This window comes from Pongo abelii, chromosome 2 (genome assembly GCF_028885655.2).
Source record: "Pongo abelii isolate AG06213 chromosome 2, NHGRI_mPonAbe1-v2.0_pri, whole genome shotgun sequence".
Classification (NCBI taxonomy): Eukaryota; Metazoa; Chordata; class Mammalia; order Primates; family Hominidae; genus Pongo; species Pongo abelii.
In genome coordinates, this window is record NC_085928.1 from 1,459,330 (window position 1) to 1,476,462 (window position 17,133).

The 17,133-nt window shown below is 35.7% G+C and overlaps 1 protein-coding gene across 16 annotated transcripts in view; it reads right to left on the reverse strand.

The window, feature by feature from the left end:
* The window catches only part of EPHA6 (EPH receptor A6), a 965,948-nt gene that overhangs the window by 252,418 nt on the left and 696,397 nt on the right, over window positions 1–17,133 (reverse strand). For all 16 annotated transcript variants that reach the window (XR_008523481.2, XM_063721671.1, XM_063721674.1 and 13 more), the window contains 2 exons: window positions 13,993–14,063; window positions 10,834–10,959 (listed from right to left, as the gene is read on the reverse strand). Coding sequence is in view for 15 of the 16 variants with exons in the window: in XM_063721671.1 (XP_063577741.1) it covers window positions 10,834–10,959; window positions 13,993–14,063 (197 nt within the window). In the remaining variant the exon portion in view is untranslated. The remainder of the gene's footprint in view (window positions 1–10,833; window positions 10,960–13,992; window positions 14,064–17,133) is intronic.

The following is a 17,133-nucleotide window of genomic DNA, read 5'->3' on the forward strand; positions in this document are numbered from 1 at the left end:
GACGTATCTAGACATCATGTCAGATGGAAATTGTTGAAAAGATTTAGACAATTCAGGCTGAACAAAGAAGATTTATGAGGTTTACATGTTGTTCTTTAAATATTTGAAGGGTAATGGTGTGGTGTGGAAGTAGGATTAGGTTTACTTTGTATAAGTTCAATTTTGCAGAACGAGTACCAGTAGGCAGTGTTGTAAGATCATGTACCGAGTTATAAGGAAGCACATTTTTTTTTTTTTTACTCACAAATAACCTGGATTTATTGGAACTGTTCCCAAGGGAACGGGCTATCATGGAGGAAGTGAACCCTTTCATTGGTGGTGTTCTGATAAATGCCGGATGGTCAGATAGAATCTACTTTATCTCATTTGCTTCTCACAACAATCATGAAGGAGCAAAGGTATTTTACTTTTATTTCACAGATAGGGAAATTACAGCTCACGAAGGTAAATTGGCTAGTTCTTGCTCTCAAAATTTAAACTGAATGTTCTCCCCCTGTGGATGAGATGTTTGAAGAACAAATATAAAATGACTCCAAATTTTAGGGACAAGATCAGGAAAAGATGAGACAGGTTAGAAAGTGTCACTTACTGTGAGGAAAATTTATAAGATTCTAACCAGAGATGGATTAACTGGTTATAAAAGGTGGAAATAACTTTTGGGGAAGAAATCCTCCTTATTTATGACACAAATATTATTTCCTGATAAGATTAAGGTACTTTTCCGTTGTAATCAGGGAACAGTGGATACACAAGTTACACTGATGTTAATAAAAGTTGTGATAAAATGTCAAATACTTGATTTTAAGAAAAGGTTCTAACATCTGTTGGAAGAACCTACTACAAAGATAACCCACAATAGGTACATCCTGGTCTAAGCACTTAGGCTTCAACTGCACATTTAACAGTTTGATTTTTAGCATTCAGATTAATTTTTTGATATCTTTCTTATAGTCTTAACAGCAATCACATCAGCATATTATCTGAAAAGTAACTGAAATTGTACCATCTTTATAGATTTTACTCTGGGAGACCTATTGCTCCTCTCTCTGTTTGCCTGTGCCTCCACCATCCTCTGTACACATGGTAACCATGAGACACTTTGCTTTAGCTCTCAGCCTAAACTCAGCTCTAAGTTCAGACAGAGCTCTCCCAGTAAGTCAAACCTAGCAGGCATATCCTTTATGAGTTTACAATTTTTATTCTTTCATTCAAAATTTACTCACGCAGACACTTGGATAACAGTGAGTAAATCTTTGATCAGGTAATATCTTGCTTTCTTCCTCACCCACCAGACACACACACACACACACACACACACACACACACTGGACTAAATTGTGTCCCCCAAAATTTATACATTGATGCTCTAACTCTCAATGTGACAGCATCTGGACATATGGTCTTTTGGAAGAAATTAAGGCTAAATGAGGTTTTCAGAGCAGGGCCCTAATCTGATAAAGACTGTGATCTTATACGAAGAGGAAGATACATCCCTTCTCTGCCATGTGAGGACAAGGAGGTGGATCTCTGCAATCCAGAAGACAGCTTCTCCAGAACCTGACCGTGTAGGCACCCCATCTAAAACTCCAGCCTCCAGAACTGTGAGAAAATAAATTTGTGCCTTTTAAGCCACCCAATCTGTGATATTTTGTTATGACAGTGAAGCTAATACACACATACATACACACACACACACATACAAACACAAACACATTTACATGTATGTATGTATCCACGCACACACACATACAGATCCATACTCTTTTTTACTTTTCTTTGCCCAATAAAAGTAAAGTATCTTTCCTCTTTTCTTTAATCACTTTAAACTTTGTCATTAAAAAGTCAACAAACTAAAAAGTCACTAACCATTATTCATAGCCAAAAAGCAGGGCTAGAGTTACATTCACATCAAAAAAAAAAGGAAAAGCTTATGTTTTGAAGAGAAATTAGATATAATAAAGATCCAGTGTCATCAAACTCTAAATACTTGAAAACGTCCTAAATTCCTCGTAATCTCCACACCATTTATTCTACCACTTATAATGCTTTTCCTATCTAAACTACCTTTTCTACAGCTTGACATTCCTTATCTTTAACAGTATATTTAAATGCCTAATTCAGTCTTTCTAATGAGATCTGATCTCCCAGTATACAGTGATCTTTACATTCTTTGAACAACAATTTATTTGCATGTTTTCTTCACTTATTATCTATCTTGTCCTTTCTTTCCTCCTTTCTACCTTATATATTATACTTTCCTTAGCTTCCTGCTTGAGTCTGAGATGCTCCATTATTCACGGTTTTTTTTGTTTTGTTTTGTTTTTGTTGTTGAGACTGAGTCTCACTCTCGCTCTGTCACCCAGGATGGAGTGCAGTGGCACTATCTCGGTTCACTGCAATCTCCACCTCCCTGGTTCTAGAGATTCTCCTGCCTCAGCCTTCTGATTAGCTGAGATTACAGGTGCCCACCACCATGCCTGGCTAATTTTTGTATTTTTAGTAGAGACTGGGTTTTACCACATTGGCCAGGCTGGTCTCAAACTCCTGACTTCAAATGATCTGCACGCCTCGGCCTCCCAAAGTGCTGGGATTACAGGTTTGAGCCACCATGCCCAGCTCATTATTCCTTTTTGTAAGCCTTTTAATACCTAACCCAAGGCTGATTAACTAATAGTATTAAGAAAACATTAATATCATTAATTAGCGGTGCAAAGCAAAAATAGTCTTAGAGACAAAATAGCAAATAAATTCATAATGTTATTCACATTAAGCTTGATAAAATAATGATTCGCTTAAAAAATCTATCAGCTATGTGGTAGATTGTAAAAAAATGGCCATGAATTCCTCCCTATCCTACATGTATGCCCCTTTGCAATGTAATTTTGCTGTTCCCATTGACTGGTAAAATCTATCTTTCTACCTTGTTAAATCGGTCTGGCTTTGTGACTTGCTTTGATCAACTGTAGGTGTCAGAATTAAGTTCAGAGACAGGACCTCAAGTGGCCTTACAACTCTTGCTCTCTACTGGAAACACTGCCTACGGACACACGGTGGCTGTGGGATTAATGGCAGTCCTATGGCCTACTCAAACTTCTCACAGGGCTGACATTAGGTGTCCTTAGGGGTATGATGCAAGTAGGCCTGGGGATGACTGGGTCTCTATGAAAATGAGACCTAAAAACCCTGGATACCCTATACACAAGGCCATCTCAGGACAGAATCTCAACTCTCATAAACCTTAAAAAAAAAAAATAAGCATACCCTTACAAGAAGAGACTAAACTCCCTTTATGAAAGAAACACGTAATAATTGACCCGCACTGAATACAGGTATAAGAAAGTGGGAGGAATTTCCTAAACTCTGAGAATAGTCTCCAGACAGAGACCCTCCTGGTCAGTTGATCATCTGACCCTCCAACTGTACCTGGCCCATGCCATTGGTCTGCTCCCCACTATCCATTTTACAAGAACACTGCCAGAATAAACTGCTTGAGTATCAGAGAGTGTCTAAGACTCATCTTTGACATCTTTGATGTGAATTGGACTGAAAGGGAGAAATGACTCCTGGGAATGCTGGCTAATTAGGACCACCTGAGAGCCCCAAACATAATGAAACAATACTATACATAGTAGGCAAACTTTTAAGATGGTCTCCAATGATCCCTGCATCCTGGTATTCCTGTTCTTGTGTGATCCCTTCCCTTCAGTGGGGGGAGGGTCTAGTATCATATTTATAGTCAATAGAATGTGCAAAGGTAATTTGCTGTCACTTCCATGATTAGGTTATAAAACACTGTGACTTCTGTCTTACTAGCAGACTCTGTTGTTGGCTTTGATGAAGCAAGCTGCCACGTTGGAGAAGCCCACATGGTAAGAATCTGAGCATGTTCTCCAGCCAACAGCAGTGAGGAATTAAGACTGTCTGTGCAACAACCCTCAAAGGACTGTATCCTGACAGCAGCTATATAAGTAAGTTTGGATGTGGATCCTTGCCCAGCTGAACCTTCAGGTGCGACCACAGTCCCAGCTAACACCATGATTGCAACCTTGTAAGCAACTGTGCAGGAGCTAAGCCATTCCTGAATCCTGAGCCACTGAAACTGTGAATAGTAATGTTCCTGTTTTAAGTTTTAGGGTAATTTGTTATGCAGCAAGAGATAACTAATATACTCTAGAAATATAAGGGCTAAAAGTTGTTGCTGTTGATATGTGGGTCTTTCTCATCTATTGTTTCTTAGCCATAAGAAAGAACATCATTCTAAGATGTACCCAGTCTTGCTTACATCCTTGGAGAACTCTTTTGAAAACAGGGATCTAATTTCCTTCATTTCACCTAATATTTTAGCAATACACAAACTAGAAGAAAAAAAGAAAAACAAATTTGAAAAATCACTTCTTTGTAAGTTATAAACAACTCTTCAAAATTACTTCCCCTGTTACATAAACTCAATTCAAAATAAAATATCAATGTAATATTTTCTGTATAATTCTGTATTTTATTATATAAATGCAAAGGCATATAATAAATTCTATAATTTTGGTCTATCAGGTAAATTGTTAATATAAAGCAATGTAACAACTGTAATTCCCAAATGTCCTCTGTGAATTTGTTTTTCTTATTTTTATTTGCACATATTATGCAATTAATTTTATATTGTCATACTTCATTAAGATTTTTGTTGGTAACCAGATAAACAGTCATGTAAAATCATTACTTAGAATAATTCTATATCCTTTTGTCATTCGTTTATTTACTCATTATTTTTTAAATTAGTTTAAGAATTTTATTTATTTATTAAACAAGCATTTATCAAACAATGACTATGATGAGGCAACTTGCAAGTTTTGGAAATCTGTATATAAGATAGAAAATGTGTACTAAATGGTTCCAAATAAGATGTACGGTGTTGAAATGCAGGTAAACACACTCATGAAATTAACAAAAATTAATTGAAAGTCTATTAAATTGATATACAGTCCTGCTCCTGACAGTAAATCTACTAATTCCTTAGATGTACCAAGAATAAATTGATAGACTACTGTAGAATAGTTTTACGTTAAGATATTTAAATAATTTTTCCTTTGATTCTCATCTTAAGACTTGTTGAGTTTTTTAACAAAAAATAAACATTCCCTAACAAATATAACCTCCTAAATATAAAAAAATAAGTTTTGACTTTCTTTTTTTTTTTTTTAAGACGGAGTCTCGCTTTTTCGCCCAGGCTGGAGTGCAGTGGTGCGATCTCGGCTCACTGCAAGCTCCGCCTCCCGGGTTCATGCCATTCTCTTGCCTCAGCCTCCCGAGTAGCTGGGACTACAGGCGCCCGCCACAATGCCCTGCTAATTTTTTTGTGTTTTTTAATAGAGACGGGGTTTCACAGTGTTAGCCAAGATTGTCTTGATCTCCTGACCTCGTGATCCACCCGCCTCGGCCTCCCAACGTGCTGGGATTACAGGCGTGAGCCACCGTGCCCCGCCTTGAGTTTCTTTAATTAAAAATAAAAAGAGTTTGTTGACATGGATATAACTCAACGTAGTAACAAAAATAAAATTTCATTTCAATTACTAACTTTCAACTAACTCTGAAAATCATAAATATTATTCCAGTTACCTAAGGCATTGACTATTGAATTCTGCATGGGCAGACATTCATACCACGAAGTATATTGAGGGTTGGGCAATAAGTGTTATTCATCTCAGCAGTCAAAACTGAACGTAAAAACTGTATTTATTTTTTAATCTAATAGTCATTTCTAATCCTTTTATTAATCCTGTAAGATAGCTGTTATTATAAATCTACTTTATACATGGAGTGACCCAAATTTCTGAACGATAACTAAATTGCTAAAGTTTACAGAATGAGCTAGTAGCAAGGCTGTGATTCATATCTGAGTCTGTCTTGCTTCATTCTTTGCTCTTTCATTCATATCATAATATAGATGGAGAATGGGTAAAGCTGATCTTTCATTACATCATTTGATTTAGAAAGCTATGAAATTATTGAGTAAAAGGCACAAAGGCCTTGCCAAAATCTGTTGTTGATCTTATTCTCAGTCTACTCAACATGCAAAGTTTTCAAGAATACACAAGAAAATGAATCTGACCTCTACCATAAATCCTTTAAGTTGATGGACAAGAATGAATCTCATTTCTAAGGAGGTCATCTCATCTAAATATAGAGAAAATGAGTCATAAACACAAGATTTTAAAAAATATATATAAAGAGAATTGTGAAACCACATCTGAAATATTGCCTACATTTGTCACTGTTATGCTACAGGAGTGCATAACACAAATGTAAAAGACAAACAAAAATACAGTTTCTTTAAGATAACTAAAAAATAATATATTCTAGAGTAGAAAAGAGAGGCCTGCCGGGTTGAGGGTGGCAGGGGAATTAGGAGAGGCACATGAAGTGAACATTAGGCCTTGTATAGCATCAAGGGGAAATGTGACTTCAAACAAGATGGAATAACAGAATCGAAATATTAAGCTTGACACTCACTTTTATATCCTTTTTGTTGTCCTTCTGACATTCTTTTACCTGCAGATAACTGCTGAGAAACCAACAGTTAAAACTTCCTGGACTATTTTAGGAAGAGAAAAAATTTGGTGACTCTAAGCCAGAAGAGAAGGCTGATAGTGGAGGCCATAATGAGTTTTGTATAGATAAAGGGATAGAATATGAATGACAGGAAGATATTATGTATTTCCATTAAGACTAGGGAAAGGGGGAAGGTCAAATTTAAGAAGGGTGCCCTATGGGCTTAGCGACACAAGAATCATTTTTTCAATGGAATACTGTTTCAAAATTATACTCTGCCAGGCAAGTTGTTCTTATACTGGTTTAGGTTTAGTAGTGCCCTGAAAGAGGGACAGCCTTTCAATGACCTTTTCAAGACCGTGATTAAAATTGTTTACCGTTTTCTCATATCTTGCAAGATATGTATAAAATAATGATTCTCCCCTAATCTGACTTGGCTATTTTAACCTGGGAATTTCTGTTTTACAGTCCTCTGTCCACAGAATTTCATTTTATAATGCAAAAAAGCCAAAGGAGATAGATGATCTTGATAGTCTCCTATGCAACAGAGCTGCTCACTTCATTTAAATGGAAATGTGCACTTTCACGGAAATTCAGGCCGTTATTGATGAACAAAGATAAGCTGCCAGTATTAAATAGAATAGTGATACACACACACAAAAAGTACCCTAGAAAACTTATAAAAAAAACCAGTGAAATTTATAGGGAAAGATGGAGAATGTTAAGAATATATGTACAGAAAAATTAAATTTTTATGGTTCAGTTGCACAGTATTTTGATGGTTACTAGTTGAAAATCTCAGGACAAAGATTGAGGAAGACAGCCTGAATACATATATCTGTAATGAGCATAGTGATTTAATAGGAAAAGATTAAGTGGCACATTATCTTTTACAAGTAAATAGTAGCCACCTAACAAACATTGTTCAGTGAATGTGGTAAGAAATGTCACAGCTTAGGTGTGATATCATGCTTTTTGTGAAAATGTTAATGTGACTGTTTTACATTTATTTTTGATAACTCATTTAAGAAAGATTTAATGATTGCATATTGTGCTTTTCCAACTAGAAATCTGAAAAGTAATCTTAACTGTTGCTTTGCATGCAGGTCTTGCATCTATAAGAGGCGGAGGTCTCATATATTTTTCCTCAGCAACGAACTGTGAATCTAAGTACTCCTTGCCATTCCTACTGTCAATGCCTTAATTCTGCCTGAATATCCTGCACTTGACAATTGCCACAACCTGATATCTGGCCTCTCTCATCTTCTCTACCTCACTTCACCTCTGTCCGGCATCTAGACTACCACTTAAGTCACTTAATTTACATTTCCAAGGGGACTACCTAACGGACAAAGATGATGAAGAAATAGAGTCCCAGAAGAAACAATCAATAGCCGGGAAAGAAAATAAAGGATACAAAACAATCTAAGAAAGTATTTATAGTTACAAATTGGGAAAGTAACCAGTGGTACACAGATGTTACATAACGACTGGTTCTTCTTCAATTTGAGCAATGTTTTGTCCACACTGCTGCTATGGAATACATTCACACTTCACACATTCACAAAAGTAAAGTTTTAGAAACATGACTGCTATGGTTTGAATGTGTCCCCTCAACTGCACACACTGGAAACTTAATCCTTAATACAACCGTGTTTAGAGGTGGGACCTTAAAGAGGTAATTAGATCATGAGGGCTCAGCCCTCATGACTGGATTAATGCAGTAGCCTCATTATAAAAGGTGAAGTCAGCCCCCTTTTTCTCTCCCTCACCCATGTGATGCCTTCCACCATGTCTTGATGCAGCAGGAAGACCCTCACCAGATGTGGCCCCTCAATCTTGACTTCAGCCACCAGGACCTTGAGCCTAAAAACTCTGTTCATTATAAATTACCCCGTGTGAGGCATTCTATTAGAGCAGCATAAAAAGGATTATAACAATGATCTAAAGGAATAAATTAACAGAGCAGTATGGCCAGGGGCACAAAGAGGCAAGTTAGGTTATAATACTTTTGTCTCACATACCAGTTTTATTTTTGTTATTTTTCTGAATATGGACAGTAAAAGGACCCTTAGCATATTGTTTGAAAGCTGAAACAATCAAAGATCAATAAGGATTTAAAAAGACCCCAATCTATAGGAATAACTACATGGTTTAGATAGTCTGTCTTTGCCAAATGAGATAAACACCATTATGACTTATTAGAGTTCAGGGACAGCAGGTGGAAAAATGAAATTAAAATAATCTCTTTAGTAGTTATTTTTTGCTTTTGCAGTATCCATTATACTTTTTTAACAGAAAAATTTATATTTTAGTTGAAAAATATCTAAAAATAAAAGAAACATTTAATTTCTTTTTATTGTTTATACTTCAGATACTTAATTTTATCTCTCAACATTATGATTTCAGACACTGGCATTTTGTTATGCTGTAGCACAAAGGGCTAAAACAGAAAATGCTTCTCCTGTATCTATGTGAGTATTGAACAAGGCAGTATAAAAAGACGTATCAGTTTTTCTCAGGTGCAAGAAGAAGAAAGCCAAACATCATGTACAATGGAGATTATCCAACCTCCTGTCTTCTCTATCCCTTTGCTGTCTTAAGAAAACAAACTCCAAAGCTAGATGAATATAAGTCAATCACTCTTCTCAATTATGCCTGCTGATGTGCTCTTTGTTCAGTGGAAGAAGACAGAGAATCTGGTTCCATTTCAGGTCCTTAATCTTTCTGATAAGGCAGCTTCTTCGGCTGAGAACATAAAGATTATGAACATAAAGGCCCTTGTGGCAGCTTTCAGAGGGAGACCCAGCCATGCAGGAGATGAGGTGATCTATGGTACATAGGGAATGGAGTGAAATCAGGAAGAACTCTGCAAATGTGCCTGGAATTCTTGAGGTAGTTCTACTTCTCTGTGTACCTGGGAAACAGGATTAGCTTCATGAGTATGTAACTTGTGCAGTCACACAGAGCCTTGAGTTTAGGTGTGCCCTGTAGTTGGTTTAGTTCTCTGTTGTCATCTTCTTGAAATAACTAATAAATTTTTAACAAGGGATTCTGTATATTTCAGGGTATACTGGGCCCTGCAAATTATGTAGCTTGTCCTTCTGGAGGAAAAAGGACTTTGAAAGAAACAGAGGATCATCAACTGCTTTCTTTTGGCCTTTGTAAAGACATGACACCTGGCTGGAATGGCCATGCTTGCATCTGTTCTGCTCTTTCCAAAGCATTAAACAAATCTCCAGCATCTAGAGGAGACCTATGTTCCCCATCAAGATCCAATATCCCTTGTCTATTTTAGGAAAGCAGCCCCCCTGCATAAATGTATGCATTTTAGCTGCATACATGGCAGCCGTCAGCAATTCCATTTCCAAACTCTCTAGCAATTAAGTGTGTCCATGTTATTGTAATTTGGACCATTGAAATGTGAATACCGTGTTTCAAAGTTTCAGGTGATTGCCTTAAAAGCAAAACCAGAGAGACAGAACTATTTCCTTTCCCTTCTCACAGTCAGGAAGGCAGATGTACTGGTGACCCAGCTTTGGTCATTTAGAGGAGGATGGCATGCTAGGGGAAGGAAGAGCCAAGAACAGAAGGAACTTGGGCCTTGCAAGTCCCCCTGAATGAGAGCTCCTCTGCCAGCATGGACTATTCACCTTGGGTCAAGCATCTGAAAGAGGAATAAATCTGTATTCTGGAGTCTCTTTGTTACATTGGCTTAGCCTCTGCCTTAAGTAATGTACAGCATAAATTCCTGTGGGGTGATTTACAAGAAATTTGTATTTATTCAGGATAGTTGAATAATAAAATGTTCTAAGACTGGAAAATTCTACATAGGGAGAAATATTAATTTGCATTAAAATGACCTAAAACTACATTGAACCAAATTTTATCTTTGGTGATTCTCAGAACTTTTCTGTGTCTTGCAGAGGCTCATGGTCATCATTTTAAATACTATTATAATTATAGTGTATGTCTATAGATGTTGGTGCTCAAGTAAATCTATAACCTTATGACAAACCCCTAAAAACTCTAGTTTCATTGTAATTTATCTCTACTATAAAAAAAAGACTATAGAATGTTAAAAGTAACTTTTGTGAATGTTCTCATTGTTTGGAAACAAACGGACACTAAATATACTTAAAAAAAATAACATATACAAGATCACTTTACTTCTCACTTGTTAAAACTTTTCAATGACCAAAACTGCCAAGATTTAAGATAGTATGTTGATAAACCAGTTACAAAGAAATTAAGGAATCTTTTGTTCAAAAGTGTAGATTTGACATTTACCTGCCCCAATGACTCTCTCAATACGAATTCTTGAGGGATCAATCTCCTTTGCAAATTCATGGACTGCTAGGGATGGGTCTTCATATGTATCTGGATCAATGTAAGTTTTAATTCCGGGGAAGCGTACTGCAACAACAACAACAAAACGATTGATTTAGTTTGAGTATCTCAGTGCTCTATATCTTGTGAACATTTAAAACCGGAAATGACATACAGAAATAGTCAGTCTTGATAATGATTTAAAGTCTCTCTTTTCTTCCTGTCCCACTCTCTGCCCATATTAAAGCTTTGACTACGAGGAGGGTCAAAAATTTATTTACCTCACTGTTAATGTAGAATGACCTGGTGGATTTCTAGAAAGTGAGCTGACAGGTTCCAGAAAACACATGTCTCATATTTCTATAAAATGTTTAATCAGCTCACTCATTCACTATATATACTTCCAAAACATTCCACATCTGCTCTAGCTTGGGGAATGGGGAAAATGAGGCATAAGCCTCCCTCCAAAGCAAGGAAGCCCATTAGGTTCCTCCTGGACTCTTTGTACTCTACGGCTGTAGGTTTCACGAACTCATGCCCTATTCCTGTGGTCTCCCCCTTTTCCAGAAAACCTCAAGCAGTAAAGAACTGACTTCATGGCATAGAAACAAGAAAGGCCAGTAGGGATAATGGCCATTTTCTGTATTCATGTAGTAGCTTCCATGGACTAACTGCATATAGTCCTGAATAGGATCAACTTGTCTATCCTGGTGGGAAAGATGGAAATCAAAGGGCAAAATCTGGTCATTGGTTGTGTATCTGTTGAGCTTCGTTGGTGAGAATGGAGCACTCACAGCCTACAGGCAGTTAGGATGATGAGAAAGGATGGCTAGAAAACATTAGTGTGTGGTTGTATGTCCATTTGTGAGTATCCGAAGAAGTCATAGACTGCCTCTGCCCATGAATATCCCTCTGTTTTTCTCATTTACTTATTTCTCTTCTTTTTTTAGAGAAATGGCAGTCTTGCTATGTTGTCCAGGCTGGCCTTGAATTCTTGAGCTCAAGTGATCCTCCTGCCTCCGCCTCCTGAGTAGCTGGGACTACAGGCACAAGCCACCAAGCTGGCTCATTCATTTCCATTTTCCATTTTAAATCTCTAGGCAGGAGGTCATTTCTTCTATATCTTTCTATTTTTCCAAATATCTTAGGTATGGTTTTACAGGCAATAATCACACAGAGAGCTTTTATTGAATACAAACTAGTAGGGATTAAAAGACCAATGTGAAATTTGTGGCAGAGTGGATGGTATTTGGTTTTGTTGCTTCTTAGATTTTGAAAGCCATATAATACCCAGCATTAACTGTTGTTTGACTCTCCTTGCAAAACAAACAAACAAAAAAATCAAAAGCAAACATACAAAAGGTAATAAAGTTTAGAGGAGGTGCTGAAATGCCCAGTATTAGCAGCAATTTGCTTCCTTAGTCCTTCTATGCCCATTGCCTTCATTTACACATTTTGTCTTCTGTCTTCTTAGTGCTGCATATGGACCATGAGAAAATTAATATTTCTCAAATTAGCACCAGAAAAGTATATTTCCAGGTATACCCAGACCTGACACTAATTTTAGCATGTCATGCTTTCCCTGACTTCTCAAAGTATACATTGAAGAAAATGAGAACAGATAGTCTGTACCTCTATTTTATATTCCATATGATATTTTTATAACAACTTAGTAGAATTTGTGATTTCAGACTGAGTTCTATAACCTCAAACCTAGTAGCCACTACTAATTATTAGTGGTATCTAATCAGATATGTGGTCATGTTGATAATATTATGCTAGGCACAGATAACAAGCATCATTTATTAACTCATACGTGGTTTTAACTATTAAACTATTCAATTATTTAAGGTGGTACACATTTCTATAGAATAAGATCAGTAAACATCACATTTTTTTCTTATAAACATATGTGTAGTAAAGAGGAAAATAAACAACCAAACTGAATTCCAATTTTGAATACCTGGTTACTAATTTAAACTTATCAACGTCGTCTTAAACATCAGTTGGTTAACTTTCTTCTACCTCCTTGGCTGTCTTGAGTTATTTTCATCGCTTCATGCTGGGCCCATCTGGTTTGGTTTATGCTAACCTGCCTCTTGGAAAACAGATAATAAATGCCTCAGGAGCACCTTTTCCCTCTGCATATCAGTACTAAATGCCCTGCAGTGAATCTTAAGGTTGCCCGGCGTAAGTCATCAGCCCAGGTGTCTGGATCCAGGTTTCTGCAATCTGTTTACAGCCTTTCCATGTTATCCCATGCCAGATATCAGTTCTCTCAGCTCTGCCAGTTCAGTAAGAGTCAGACTTACTGTATAAAAGTTCCTCACTTAAATCCTTTCCCTTTCCCGGAGGGTGGTACAGATTGAAATGTCCTTTATTATCTTTTGCTCAATTCAAAATAAAAGATAAAACAGTTAAGTTGCCTTGCATATTATCTCTACACTGTGGTTAATTAGAGAACATCCCTTTCTTGTTAATTCAGTGTCTCACAATAGAAAAACTGTCTTGCTGAAGTAGTTTGCAATTTGGAGGTGGAGGTGGAGGTGGATGTTGAGGAGGAGAAGTTGTCAATTATCAAACCAGCTATAGTGGTAATTATAGGTTGCTTGGGAATAGATCTCTCAAATGAATATAACCTTGTAGTCAGCCCAAGGATTTCATACATATTCTAAGAGTTAAAGAGCTGATATTCTTTTTTAGTATTAATGAATTGTAAATTGATTTGTTATATATTTAAAAGACAGTCCCTACAAGAAGGAATAAAGATTCCCTAATATTTATTTCTATGTCTAATGTTCCACTAGATAAAACCAACTCATGTTTTAGAGCGATTGTTAGTGGTAAATAACTTGATAAAATCAGTCAACTATTATTTTTAGCAAATTCAGTCTGTTGTGTTTTCCAGCAAACAGAATTGGGAACAAGGTAATGTTATTTAATGAGAAGCAGGTGCAACTTTCACCAACAAACCTGGAAACCAGATGAAAATTCTTAATGCTGAAAGGTTGGAAGTGATTTTTTTTTCTTTTTTTCTCAACTCAATAGATACAGTTTGAATGGACTCCTGAAGTGCTGGAACAGTACAAAATAATGAAAGAAAGTCACTGCGTTACTTACAATGCCCATTCTGTAAGTGGTTTCTTCTCTTCTCTTCTGACTTCATCTTGGCTTTTATGTACCACTGACATCTTTTAAAAAGATTAAAAAAAAACTTGTTTTAAGAAGTATGATGGATACAAAGCAAAACCAATTAAAATACATATAATCTATGAACAAAGTTCTTGTCATAAAGACCACTTTTAAAATATCTTTATAATGTGAAAATATTCTATGGAAGGTTTTTTATGTACATTGAAATTAGCCCTAGAATAAAATACTGTCAAGTAGATGGATTCAAAAGACAGGAGTCTTAGAAAATATTTAATAATCTGCCATAACCATCCCTTATATGACTATTAATAGCTAGAGTCATATAAGTCAAATATAAGTCACATAAGTCAAATAGCTAGAGTCATATAAAAGTCAAAATAAAAAAAGTATTTTGAGTCAGAATTTCAGAAATGTATACAACTGTCTTCCATTTTCACTGCTAAACAGCAGGATGGTTCAGCAGTTTTATTTTTTAATGTTTGGAATTTGGTAGAGGCATGTTCTAGTCTCCCTCTGGATAACCATGCTCCCAAGATTTCTTCAATATGAGTAAATTCTTCAACATCCATATGATTTGATGGTTTATCAAATTTCTAATGGCTAAACAAATTATGTCTGTGTTACATAATTCAGTCTTTCCATGGGAATTTTGCCTCGAATTCTATGGCAAGTTGAGCATTTATTCAGAAATGTCTTACAGTTTTCATAGAATATTTTCCAATGACTGCTCCCCTACCAAAGTGCTTAAGCGATACTTCAAAATATTTTTTTTCTATTTTATGTAATTGAAATTGTTCTTTTCAGTGCATAGAATGTTAAAACAATTTCTAATAAAATATAAATTGGCACACATAGAAACTGAAAGCTGAAAATAATTTAGCACAAATTTTTCTTCATCATTAAATTCTCTTTTTAAGTGCTATTTCTATTCTGCTCCAGGAATCCCAAATAAAGATAATATTTGAGCCCAACTCTCAAGTTTATTAGGCAATACTTATTTAGCCTGCAAAGATTGAAATGTTTTCTTTTGTGTTTGTCATATTTATGTGTTAAGGAAATATTTTCTGATGCCTTAATGAAATGCTTTGCCACATGTGTATGTGCTATTTAAACCATTGTTTACTGAAATACTCTATGAAAAAATAAGGCCATAACTTATGTTCTACAAGATATATATAACTGTATCCAGTTTTGCAATATAGTGAATCATTATTAAATTTCTTTTAAACATCCAGAGGATTTTTTTCTATTGTAAATAATGCAATACTGATGTTAAATAAAATCACATTTAAGAAATTACTCCCTCCATAAACATACGTGTGCACAGGTACCAGAACTTAAAGTATAATAATAAGGAAAGGAAATTACTCCCTCCTTCAAAGTAACTTTGAAAATGGAAAAGAAAAATATTTCTGAATCAAAATCAACCATCATACCTATTTTTTCACAGTATAGTTACATGATATAATTTGTGTCTTTGGAGTTAAGAGCTCCTTAAAGTACAATGGAATGCCATTGTACTTTAAAAACTAAATAAACTTTCTGGGCTCCAAAGCAGATTCTCTTTAAATTGTATATAACTTCATGATAATTAGAGTATTATAAAGATATCAGTGACCCCAGTTCAAAATGCATTGGCAGCATTAATGTTATAGAGGGTAAGGAATATACAGTAAGGTTTATTCTTCTATTTAACATTTTCCTAATAAAGTTTGCTAAACACGTAGCAATGCTAAAGTACTGGCAATTTGATTTTTTTAACTTAACCAAATTATCACTGTGACTTTACATACAACAAAATGCTTTTATTTTCTTTTTCCTTTCTTTTTTAAACTTAAACCATTAACCCTCACTGAAACTTTCTCTCTCTGTCTCTCTTTCTCTCCTTCCTTTCCTCCCTCCCTTCCTTCCCTTCCTCCCCTCCCCTCCCCTTCCCTTCATCTCTTACTCTCTTTCTCTCTTTCTCTTTCTCTTTCCCTAACCATAACTCTCTTGTAATCCTTCTCTTTGCCAGATAGTCCAAAATAGTATGGGAATAATTTTAATCTTTCTCAGAAAACTTAGACCTCCACCAGGATGTTTAGGGGTTTTGTTTATTTTTTATAATCACTTTATTCTGGCTAGTGATTCAAGTTTTTGTAGGCCTTGTTTGATAAGCTGCAGTGTTGAACATTTTATCTTCAACCTAACGGTTAATTGGTTTAGAGATTCCAAAATTTGCTTTCTGTCCTCTATAAAAGATGAGCTATATCAAAGCTCTGATGATGGCAGATAGCTGTCAGAGGTTAGCCCTAAAAATAAAGGAAAATGGTTCTAAGAGGATGCTGGACAACAGTGCCTGATGGTGGCAACATGTTGTGCCCAAATGGGTACTTGTATTAAGATGAATTTATCATTATTTCCTGCATTCTTTCATGTCTGTTTTTCCCTTGTTACTGTAGCTAGCATTATTCTATCAGCTAATCACCTCCCAAAACTAGAGACTCCCAAATACTCTCTCTTAATTCTAAGACCATTACTATATCTGTTTATATACATGAAAAACTTAAGTAAACATAGTTGTAAAGTTCTTTCTTTCCATTTAATTTCACAAATAAGTTATCATTTTTAACTCAACGACATTAGAATATTCATGCTGCTTTTTTCCTTGGTAAATTCTATAAAAGGAGGTTTATTACAACTATATCTAATACGCTGTTACTGAATAGCAGTTGTATATTTGTCAGGGACCCACACTTGATACATGCAAAGTACTTGTCAAGTTCTATACTTTTTGGTGTGCTGTCAAAATTGTAGACAATTTTTCATATGTGTATTAAAACTACCTCTGTAATTTTAAGTAGATTAAATTTTAATAAAATATTGGTCCCTAAGCAGAGTTTTAAAAACAAATAGTGTTTTGAGTTCACTGAAGGTGCTATTTATTATTTCTGCTCTTTCTGAGGTACCAATGTTTTCTGGCAGTGTTGGTGTACTTTAGCTGGAGTCAACGTGGGTGTGTACTGTTTGGCTGACATTCTTTTTGCAGTTTTAAATCATGATAGTGATATTTCGACTGCAATATTTTGCAGTAGATGTGTGTTTCAGATTATAAAAAAATCTGTTGAG